This window comes from Xenopus laevis, chromosome 5L (assembly GCF_017654675.1).
Source record: "Xenopus laevis strain J_2021 chromosome 5L, Xenopus_laevis_v10.1, whole genome shotgun sequence".
In the NCBI taxonomy this organism is placed as follows: Eukaryota; Metazoa; Chordata; class Amphibia; order Anura; family Pipidae; genus Xenopus; species Xenopus laevis.
The window spans coordinates 35952998-35965481 of record NC_054379.1 but is presented as its reverse complement, the minus strand read 5'-3'; the positions used below and the strand labels follow the sequence as shown (position 1 = coordinate 35965481).

At 40.1% G+C, this 12484-nt stretch overlaps 1 protein-coding gene across 1 annotated transcript in view; it reads right to left on the bottom strand.

Moving 5' to 3' along the window:
- Positions 1 to 3173: 3173 nt before the first annotated feature.
- Positions 3174 to 12484, bottom strand: part of LOC108716607 (acyl-coenzyme A oxidase-like protein) — a 151287-nt gene continuing 141976 nt past the window's right edge. The window contains exon 19 of the mRNA XM_018262858.1: positions 3174 to 5437. Within this exon, the coding sequence (XP_018118347.1) occupies positions 5255 to 5437 (183 nt within the window). The 3' untranslated portion in view covers positions 3174 to 5254. The remainder of the gene's footprint in view (positions 5438 to 12484) is intronic.

Sequence of the window (12484 nt, the reverse complement as noted above, 5' to 3'; positions counted from 1 at the left end):
CACACACTCGCTAGCTGATGCACACACACTCGCTAGCTGATGCACACACACTCGCTAGCTGATGCACACACACTCGCTAGCTGATGCACACACACTCGCTAGCTGATGCACACACACTCGCTAGCTGATGCACACACTCGCTAGCTGATGCACACATACTCGCTAGCTGATTCACACACTCGCTAGCTGATTCACACACTCGCTAGCTGATGCACACACTCGCTAGCTGATGCACACACACTCGCTAGCTGATTCACACACACTCGCTAGCTGATACACATACTCACTATCTGATACACATACTCACTAGCTGATTAACACAGTTAATGCCTTTAAGAATGGCTTGGATGATTTTTTGGACAGACATAATATCAAAGGCTATTGTGATACTAACCTCTATTGTTAGTATAGGTATGGGTATATAGAATTTAATTAAAAGTAGAGAGGGGTGTGTGTACGGATGCTGGGTTTTCATTTGGAGGGGTTGAACTTGATGGACTTTGTCTTTTTTCAACCCAATTTAACTATGTAACTGCTGGATATTTTACCAAAGTACTTGTCCCCATATGTAATTAGGCAAAAAGTTTGCCCAGGAGCAGTAACCCATAGTGAGTTGTTTGCTTTTAAACAGGAGTTTATATTGGTTATTGCCGCTGGGCAAACTTTGTGCCTTTTATTACATAACCCCCCTCCCCCCCAGCTTTGATCCACACCTCATATCATTTATTTCCAGGTAAGCATTGATACAGCATCCAATAACTAAATGTGAAGCTTCTCTGTAGAAACAGGGGCCTCAACAAGAGGCACAGAAACAGGTCTTGATTGGGAGTCAAACTAGGCCCTGGCATTTCAACTGCACAGAGGCTCAAACATCCCCCACAGCCCAATAAATAGTGAGTGTCTATGGCTCGCTAGCTGATGCACACACACTCGCTAGCTGATACACACACACTCGCTAGCTGATGCACACACTCGCTAGCTGATGCACACACTCGCTAGCTGATACACACACACTCGCTAGATGATACACACACACTCAGGGCTGCCATCAGAAATCACGGGGCCCCGTACAACAAAATTTTCTGGGGCCCCCCCTCGCCACCTCTCCCTCAGTATGAAGGCCACACAGGCATTAAAAGATGAAGTGCCCCCCTACAAGTTAAAAAAATAACTTTGGTGCCTAGACCCCTCCTACAAGTTTTGGTGGTCAGGTGGTGGTTAAAGAAAAAAAACATTGGTGGCCAGGGCCCCACACATAAAAAAAAAAAAACAATTAGCCAGGGCCCCCACACATTTTTTTACAAAAAAAAACAATTAGCCAGGGCCCCCACACATTTTTTACAAAAAAAAAACAATTAGCCAGGGCCCCCACACATTTTTTACAAAAAAAAAACAAACAATTAGCCAGGGCCCCCACACATTTTTTACAAAAAAAAAACAATTAGCCAGGGCCCCCACACATCTTAAAAAAAAAAAATAGCAAAGGGCCCCACACATTTAAAAAAAAAAACAATTAGCCAGGGCCCCCACACATTTTTTTACAAAAAAAAACAATTAGCCAGGGCCCCCACACATTTTTTACAAAAAAAAACAATTAGCCAGGGCCCCCACACATTTTTTACAAAAAAAAAAACAAACAATTAGCCAGGGCCCCCACACATTTTTTTACAAAAAAAAAAACAATTAGCCAGGGCCCCCACACATCTTAAAAAAAAAAAATAGCAAAGGGCCCCACACATTTAAAAAAAAAAACAATTAGCCAGGGCCCCCACATATTTTTTTTTTAAAAACTTTTAGCCAGGGCCCCCACACATTTTAAAAAAAAAAAAAATAGCAAAGGGCCCCCACACATTTAAAAAAAAAACAATTAGCCAGGGCCCCACACATTTTTTAAAAAAAAACTATTAGCCAGGGCGCCCACACATCTTAAAAAAATAGCAAAGGGCCCCCACACATTTAAAAAAAAAACAATTAGCCAGGGTCCCCATACATTTTTTTTAAAAAAAAAACTATTAGCCAGGGCCCCCACACATCTTAAAAAAAAAAATAGCAAAGGGCCCCCACACATTTAAAAAAAAAAAACAATTAGCCAGGGCCCCCACACATTTAAAAAAAATAAACTATTAGCCAGGGCCCCCACACATCTTAAAAAAAAAATAGCAAAGGGCCCCCACACATTTAAAAAAAAAAACCAATTAGCCAGGGCCCCCACACATTTAAAAAAAATAAACTATTAGCCAGGGCCCCCACACATCTTAAAAAAAAAAATAGCAAAGGGCCCCCACACATTTAAAAAAAAAAACTATTAGCCAGGGCCCCCACACATCTTAAAAAAAAAAAAACTAGGAAAGGGCCCCCACACATTTAAAAAAACAATTGGTCAGGGCTCCCACAAGTTAAAAGAAAAAAAAACTGCACGTACCTTAGCCAGAGAGTTCAGATGCCGGTATCTTCAGTTTCTTGTGCTCTGATTCGCCAGTGAAATGTAAGTCCCGGTAAAGGCGCATGGTGATTGGATAAAATAGAAGGGAGGTTCAAACTTCTCCCAACCAATCAAAATGTGGCTTTACCGGGACTTACATTTCACTGGCGAATCAGAACACAAGAAGAAGTCATCGGAGCTCGGATGCAGGGGACCGGCTGTGCAAGTAAATGCAAGTAAGTGCAGCACGGCCGGGCCCCCCTTAACTCCCCAAAACATCCGGGCCCGGGACAACAGTCCCCCCTGTCCCCCCCTGATGGCGGCCCTGCACACACTCGCTAGCTGATACACACACACTCGCTAGCTGATACACACACACTCGCTAGCTGATACACACACACTCGCTAGCTGATGCACATACTCACTAGCTGATACACATACTCACTAGCTGATACACACACTCGCTAGCTGATGCACATACTCACTAGCTGATACACATACTCACTAGCTGATACACACACTCACTAGCTGATACACATACTCACTAGCTGATACACATACTCGCTAGCTGATGCACATACTCACTAGCTGATACACATACTCACTAGCTGATACACACACTCACTAGCTGATACACATACTCACTAGCTGATACACATACTCACTAGCTGATACACACACACTCACTAGCTGTCAACTTAAACCACTTACTGGTCAGTTTGTCTCAAAGAAATTTCAGGAAATTGCAAAAAACATTGTAAACAAGAATTTTATTCAGTACTGTGTTTTGGCTTGTTCAAAATGTATTTTCATTTAAATAATGAGCATATTTTGCAGAATTCTGCTTCCATTGGACAACATTTTTACATCTACTAGCACCAAAATCGTAGGAAAAATAGATATACACTCCCTAATGTTAAAACAATTAATCCTTGAATAATGTAAGTGTAATGTAAGTGTAAAAGGTCACCAGGATTGATTGGAAATATGACAGGTATAGGATAGAGTCCTGTACAGGTATGGGATCCATTATACAGAAACCCTTTATCCAGAAAGTTCCAAATTATGGAAAGGCCATCTTCCAACAACTCCATTATAATCCAAATTTTTAAAAATAATTTTCTTTTTTCTATGTTATAATAAAACAGTACCTTGTACTTGATCCCAACTAAGATATAATTAATCCTTATTGGAAGCAAAATCAGCCTATTGGGTTTATTTAATGTTTACATGATTTTCTAGTAGACTTAAAATATGAAGATCCAAATTACGTAAGATCCATTACCCGGAAAACCCCAGGTCCCAAGCATTCTGGATAACAGGTAGGGTTGGTTACCCCTAAAATACCCGCAATGTGATCGGGACACGGCTGGGTTATGCTTCATGTGCCCACTGTGTGGGTATCCCGCAGGTACCTGATGGACTCCAGTGGGGTGCGCTACAGGCATCAATCTAAGCTTCCTAATGCATCAATATGACATCACGTCCAGTTAATGTGACATCACTTCCGGCTGGCATTGCAATCACAGTGGGGAGAGGTGGAAATCCATGGGGTTGAGAAGGTGGGTAAGGCTTAAGGTAAGCGGGTACGGGTTGGGTGCAGGTATTAAAAAACAGACCAGTGCAGGTCGCTAGTATAGGATCCCTTATCTGGAAATTCATTATCCAGAAACCTCCGCATTACGGGGAGGCCATCTCTCATAGAGTTCATTTTAATCACATGATTCTAATGATGATTTCCTTTTTCTCTGTAATAATAAAACCGTACCTTGTACTTGATGGTAACTAAGCTGCACCAATCCATGGTGGTGCAATCCTATTGGGTTTATTCAATGTATTAATGATTATTAGCCAACTTAAAGTAGGTGCCCCAAATTCTGGAAAGAACCTTTATTCAGAAAAAAACTCCCATGTAATCTGGATAACGCACAAGGGGTATCTGCTACAGGATGGGGGTGTATAGGTTGTTCCTTACGTTACTATACAAAGAGATGTTCCGCAGCCTAATACATACATTATACACATTCAGCTCATTAGTTGTCTCCGCTTCTTGCCCCTCCCTAAATCATTAAGTGGTGCATCACCTACAGGGCGTCTGTATAGTGGAAATCAGAGGAGGGCACTTGATGCAGAAGCCAATGAGAACACAAGGCAGCCAATTAAATAAAGGGACTGTATGGAATGGAACTCTGTATTAGACACATCTCGTGTCAACCTGAACATTTTCTTACTCAGAATACCATCATTTTTATATTGGGGCAACCATTTGAATTATAAACAATTAATATAAAGATATGGATTATTTCTCCCCAAATGTATACAATGCCGTATCTACTTCAAAACAAGGACTAGCCCCCAAAGCAACCAATCAGCAGTAAGCTTTTACTGATCTAATGTAATTACCGCAATGGACACAAACATCTGATTGGTCGGCGTGGGTGAGAGAGCTTGATCATGTGAATTTTCCTATTTTCCATAAAATGGATTTTCTGTTGAATTTATGCCCCACAATACTTAAAGCTATTAAAAAGAACTATTTAAAGAAGCTCATTGCCTAAGTAAAATTATGGCCTAAAAAGAGAATTGGTTCCTGATTTTTATATTGTATATTATTTAGTCCTTTTTTAGGTGTTTGGTCCCATGAATTACTGGCATACAGTAACCTAACATGTATAACTATATGCAACAAAAAATATCCTTTACAATTATCTTACTCCTATGCAGCTTGCTGGTTGTTTGGATGAATTAAATAGAGTCAGTTGATTTGTACTGTTGGTTCATGTTCCCCTCCTTTAATACTCAGCTGGATTTCTTCTCCCCTGATCCTTTGGTTTAGAGTTTGGCACTGATGTTGGCTGCCATCTCCCCGTTTTCATCATACTGGGGGTAGTATGCCCACTTTGCTCTGGGGTTTAGGATGCCGGCGATAGGGGCCTGGATTATCTTGTGAGGGATGTTAAAAGCAGACACAACCTTTAAGGCATCATCTTTCACCAGTCTGCAGATGTCCAGGAACTGGAAAAAAAAAAAAGAGGCAATTCTGTGTGAACAGAGAGAAACTGAATGAGACCCACCCAGCCTGGAATGTTGCTGAAACAGTTCCACATTCCTTAAAGGAACAGCGACACAAAAAAACAGAAAAAGTGTAATTAAAGTAATTAAGATTTAGGGGCAGATTTATCAATTTGAATTTTCGAATGAAAAAAATTCAAAGTTCAAGCAATTTTTTTGTGTACTTCGACTAGGGAATAGTCCAAATTCGATTCGAATTTGAAAAAAATTGAAAAATTGGAATATCGAAATTTATCATGTACGGCACTGTCGCTTCGACTTGAACCACATGCCAAATGGCTGTTTTAGCCTATGGCTAGAACCTATTTGGAGTCAATTGGTGGACAAAAATCGAAGTTTTTCAATTTTCGACCCAAAAAAAAGCTTCAACTTAATTTCGGTTGGTCTTTTTGAATTTCGAATTTTTTTCAATTTGAAATTCGACCCTTGATAAATATGCCCCATAATGTACCATTGCCCTGCACTGCTAATAGTTGTGTGCTTGCTTTAGAAACCCTACTATAGTTTATAAAAAAAAAAAGCTGCTGTGTAGCCATGGGGGCAGGTGGTGGATAAAAGGCACAGGTTACATAGCAGATAACAGATAAAACACCATTGTATTGGACAGGGCTTATCTGTTATACGCTACGTAGCCTGCGCCTTTTCTCCTTCTTCAGTTTGAATGGCAACTACTACTATAGTAGTCTTTCTGAAGCAAACACACAGCTTTTATCAGTGCATGCTAAATGTTAATTAATTAAATTAAATGTTACTTCATTTAAAAAGCTTTCTTTTTTTGGTGTTACTGTTCCTTTAAATGGGGAAATACATCACATTATGGGGCAGATTAAGGGTCGAATCTCGAATTTGAAAAACTTCAAATTTCGAATTTGAAAAACTTTTAATTCAAAAAGACCAACTGAAATTAAGTCGTAGTTTTTTTTTGGCCGAATAGGTCCGTGTTCGACCAAATTTGAATTGTACAAATTGAAGTAATAGCGCATTCGATCGAATTGGAATCAACGTTTTTCCCGAAAAAAAACCCCGTTGATTTTTCAAAGTCCACCAATTGACTTCTAGGAGGTCCCCCATAGGCTAAAACAGCAATTTGGCAGGTTTTACATGGCAAATGGTCGAAGTCGAATTTTTAAAGAGACAGTACGGGGCAGGTTATCAAAGGTCGAGGTGAGTTTTCGTATTCAAAAAATTCAAATTTCTAGCTATTTTTTGTGTACTTTGACTAGGGAATTTGATTAGAATTTTTCATGTACATTCGACTTTGACCATTTGCCATCTAGAACCTGATGAATTGCTGTTTTAGCCTATGGGGGACCTCCTTGAACCTATTTGGAGTCAATTGGTGGACTTTGAAAAATTTTTTTGGGAAAAACCTTGATTCAAATTCGATCGAACGCGCTATTACTTGGATTCGTCCGATTAGAATTCGGCTAAATACAGACCTATTTGATCGAAAGCTGACCTAATCGGCCAACAAAAGAAACGTCAAAACCGTAATTTCGGTTGGTCTTTTTTAATTCTAATTTCTACGTTTTTCAAATTCGAAATTTGACCCTACATGATAAATTTAGGTATTCATGATAAATTTAGGTATTCAGATTTTTTTTTAAAGTCGAATCGAATTTAGACTATTCCCTAGTTGGACTACACAAAAAATGGCTTGAAATTTGAATTTTTTGAATTCGAAAATTCACCTCGACCTTTGATAAATCTGCCCCTATGTGTAAGAAAGAATCTTCTGCTTCCTTTCTCCCAAACCCCCTACAAATATTCAGCTCCATAGCAACCAGATATCAGAAATGCATTTAATTATTCTACCTACAGTAGAGCGATTTAAGCAGATTGCTGATTGCTTTGCCATGGCTGCACTCGTAAGGGAAACAACGGAATAGCCCACTTGTCTACATATGCAAAACAGTAATACAGGTATGAGATCCATTCTCCAGAAAGCTCTGAATTATGCAAAGGCCATCTCCCATAGACTCCATTTAATCGAATGATTTCCTTTTTCTCTGTAATAATAAAACAGTAAATTGTACTTGATCCCAACTAAGATATAATGAATCATTATTGGAAGCAGAACCAGCCTATTGGGTTTATTCAGTGTCGGACTGGCCCGGCGGGATACCGGGAAAATACCCGGTGGGCCCCGACCCTAGTGGGCCCCCGCCGGGCCAGTCCCCCTCTCCCAAACAGTTTTAAAAAAAATAATAAAAAAAATTTCGGCGCATCGCAGCGCCGTTTGCGCATGCGCGCCGTTTCCCTTTGCCGCCTGGGCGCCGAGCAGGGATTCGCCAACAAGTAGGTAGCGGGGGCCAGAGGGGGGCCCTGGACACCAGTCCCGGTGGGCCCCGGACCCCCCAGTCCGACCCTGGGTTTATTTAAGGGAGGAAGTCCACGGTGCGGCTCGAGCCGACATGCAACGAAACGCATGCGACGTGCCGGATGTTCTGAAGATACAGAAAGTGAAGGAGAAATCGCAGGTAAGAACTACATTTATCCGACTGTCGGATGAAAACGCAGCGTTAGAATGAGAAGAAGAAAGCCTGTAGCACGAATCCCCATTTTCCATGCAGTTTCTCAGGGACAGAGGCTGATAAGAGTGAGAAGAATTTGGGAAACTGCTGGATCAATAGATGGGACCCTGCACTATATTTGCACAAGGGACGCTGGACCCTTTCCTTGTTTACTTTATCATTTAACTCTGTCTGCCATTATAAAGGGGAAAGCCTTAAAGGAAGGTTGAATTTGTACACACTTTATGAAGGAATGACAATGCACATATATTATGTAGTTAAAAAAAATCGCAGGTAAGAACTACATTTATTCGACTTTCGGATGAAAACGCAGCATTTCATCCCACAGTCGGAATAAATGTAGTTCTTACCTGCGATTTCTCCTTCACTTCCTGTATCTTCAGAACATCGACCCTTCGCATGGCGACATGTCGGCTCGAGACGCACCGTGGAGTTCCTCCCTAATGTTTACATGATTTTCTAGTAGACTTAAGGCATAGAGATCCAAATTACAGAAAGATCTATTATCCAGAGAACCCCAGGTCCCAAGTATTCTGGATAACAGGTCCCATTTCTGTTTATGGATAAAAAGTTCCTAAAAAACATATGAGGTCTCATCATATGATTTACAGAGATCTTAGGGTAGGACTACATAAGCTGCAACAAATCGCATGCGACGGAAATAAGGTAAGTAATGGAAATGACAGTCGGATCGCGCCAAAAAAGGTCCCTACCCTTATACTTCGCAGACTACCCTTTGCAAACCAAACCTCCTGTCTCCCACCAGTTGGTCTTCAAAGATCATGAATACATTTGCACAGAGAGGAAATTCTATTAAAGGCAACAGCACTGCCCAGTGGCGTAACTAGATGTTGCTGGGCCCCACAGCAAATTAATTTTAGGGCCCCCAACATATCCAGTGTTTGTCCTGTTTTACCAATATAAGTTCAAATTGCTCATCAATGAGAGCCTCATGGGGCCCCCTGTACCCCCTGGGCCCCCCTGCAGCCGCAGGGTCTGCTTCCTCTGTAGTTACGCCCCTGGCACTGCCCATAGCTAAGTGAGCCGTTTATTCACCACTGTCCTGTATTCTCTCACATCAGACAATTAGGGGCACATTTACATTTACACAGTTAATTAATCCTCGATATTCGACCATCGAAGTAAAATCCTTCGATTTCGAATATCGAAGTTGAAGGATTTACTGCATTTCCTACGATCGAACGAAAAATCATTCGATCGAACAATTAAATCCTTCGAATCGAACGATTCAAAGGATTTGAATCCATGGATCGAACGATTTTCCTTCGATCAGAAAATTGTTAGGAAGCCTATGGGGACCTTCCCCATAGGCTAACATTGCACCTCGGTAGGTTTTAGGTGGCGAAGTAGGGGGTCGAAGTTTTTTTAAAGAGGCAGTACTTCGACTATCGAATGGTCGAATAGTCGAACGATTTTTACTTTGAATCGTTCAATTCGAAGTAGTGGTCGAAGTAGCCAATTCGATGGTCGAAGTAGCCCAAAAAAATCATTCAAAATTCGAAGTTTTTTTTATTCTATTCCTTCATTCAAGCTAAGTAAATGGGCCCCTTAGACTTTTCTAATGTTCTGTATCTGTATGCAGTTTGTGGTTAAAGATTTATTTTTTTATTTTCTATATTCAGCTATGGGTCTATGGAAGCTTCATTGGTCACAAGGTTTCGCAGCAGAAAGCCTGTAGTATGAATCACCATTTTCTATGCAGTTTCTCACGGACAGAGGCTGATTGAGAGTGAGAAGAATTTGGGAAACTGCTGGTCAAGGGTCACAAGTGTTTGAGATCAATAGATGGGACCCTGCACTATATTTGCACAAGGGACTCTGGACCCTTTCCTCATTCACTTTACCATTTAACTCTGCCTGCCATTATAAAGGGGAAGGCCTTAAAGGCGCTGTTCACCTTTAAATTAACTTTTAGTATGATGTAGAGAGTGGTATTCCGAGACAATTTGCAATTGGTTTTCATTTTTTATTATTTGTGTTTTTTGAGTTATTTAGCAGCTCTCCAGTTTGCAATGTCAGCAATCTGGTTGCTAGGGACCAAATTACCCTAGCAACCATACACTGATTTAAATAAGAGACTGGAAAATGAATAGGAGAGGGCCTGAATAAAAAGTCAAGTAGTAGAAAGTAGCAACAATAATTAGGGATGCACTGAATCCACTTTTATGGATTTGGCCGAACCCCCGAATCCTTTGCGAAAAATTCGGCAGAATACCGAACCGAATCCTATGCAATTAGGGGTTGGAAGGGGAAAACATTTTTTACTTCCTTGTGACAAAAAGTCACGTGATTTCCCTCCCTGCCCCTAATTTACATATGCAAATTCGGATTCGGTCAGTGACCCCCATTTGAAAGCTGGAAAGAGTCGGAAGAAGGCAAATAATTCAAAAACTACAAAAAATAAAGAATGAAGACCAATTGAAAAGCTGGCCAATTTATAATATACTAAACGTTAACTTAAAGGTGAACTACCCCTTTAAATGAAGGTTGAAGTTGTACACACTTTATAAAGGAATGATTGACAATGCACATATATTATTATTGGCTTTTTATAACTTGTAGTGCTTGTGAAATACTGCCTATCAATTTAGCTGGAGAAGGAAATGCATATTCACTAGGGAAGGGAGGTACCAAAATATTAAGTATCCCCAGTGATTACAATCACTTATCTGAGACCCAGGGCCAGTGATACTGATAAATGAAAACTGGAGAAAATTGGGAGGGATCTGGGGTGGGGCTTAGATGCTCAGGTGGGTGGGTTGTTGCACGGGGCCCTGTGATTTCAAATGGTGGCCCTGGGCATGGAGCTTCTATATTAGTACCCAGTGCTAATGGTTTTCAGTGAACAGAAGCACCAGGGGTTGTTCAGCTTTGAGTTAACGTTTAGTATGATGTGATTGCAGCTGGTTTTTATTTTTAATTATTTGTGGTTTTTGAGTTATTTAGCTTTTTATTCAGCAGCTCTCCAGTTTGCTATTTCAACAATCCGGTTGCTAGGGTCCGAATTACCCTAGCAACCATGCACTGATTTGAATGAGAGACTTGAATATGAATAGGAGACGGTTTGCATAGAAAGATGAGTAATAAAAAGTAGCAATAACAATACATTTGTAGCCTTACAGAGCATTTGTTTTTTTAGATGGGGTCGGTGACCCCCATTTGAACGCTGGAAATTATCAGAAGATGAAGGCAAATAATTCAAAAACTGTAAAAAAAAGTTTCTTAGAATTGGACATTCTATAACATACTTAAAGTTAGCTTAAAAGTGAACCACCCCTTTAAGCGATTATAAGAAAGCCCCCAGCCGAAAATTTTTGCACCCCCACCACCCCAGTGATTATGCCTTTCATTCTCCTTCAAAAGGGTGGTTAGCTTTTAAGTTAACTTTAAGTATGTTATAGAATGACTAATTCTAAGCACCTTTTCAATTGGTCTTCATTTTTTATTTTCTATCCTTTGAAATATTTGCCTTCTTTCTGACTCTTTCCAGCTTTCCAAAAACAAAAGCTGTTAGGCTACACGTTTATTGGTTTCACTACTTTTTATTACTCATCTTCTATTCAGACCCTCTCCTGTTCATATTCCAGTCTCCTGTTCAAATTAATACATGGTTGCTAGGGTAATTTGGAGCCTAGCAACCAGACTGAGACCTGCTGAATAAAAAGCTAAATAACTCAAAAACCACAAAGAATAAAAAATAAAAACCAATTGCAAATTGTCTCAGAATATCACTCTCTACATCCTACTATTTATATCTTTGTATATATTGGAAAGCTGGTTAAAATTATATTTTCTTTCATTATGTCAATTTTTTTTTTTTTGATGGAGTTCCCCTTTAAACAATACTTTTTCTTGAGCGCTATGGATAAAATAAGAAAAGCCAACTGAGAAAAAAAGAGTTGCAAAGTTATTGTGGAGTCGTTTCAGTATTTGTTTTTTACAATTAATGCCGACTAGTGAGAGGTTTTGAAAATTGCCTCAGAATATCCCTCTTTCCATCATACTTTAAGTTAAGAGACAGAACCAGCTATATTGATAGGCAGTATTTCACAAGCAATTTGAAAATCCAATAATAATTTATGTACATTTTCATATATTTTTTCTATTCCTTTTTTTATCAAATCTTGAATGGTCAAATGTTTGTCCACTAAATAGGAAATTGTGGTTAAAAAAAACAAAACCTGCATTTGGATTTTAACCCTTTTAATTAAAGGACCCTCCTCCCCCCAGCCTAAGTATTACCCCGGGCAAATGCCCCTAACTTTTTACTTACCCCTCAGTGCAGATTCAGGCATCGGAGTTCACGAGCGCCATCTTCAGTCGCTTCGGTAATCTTCCGAATGAGGCCGGTGCGCCGCCAATTTTTGTGAATTTTGCCGCATGCACAGTTGTCACGAAACAGGAAATTGCTCCAACTGCGCATGCGCCGCCAAAC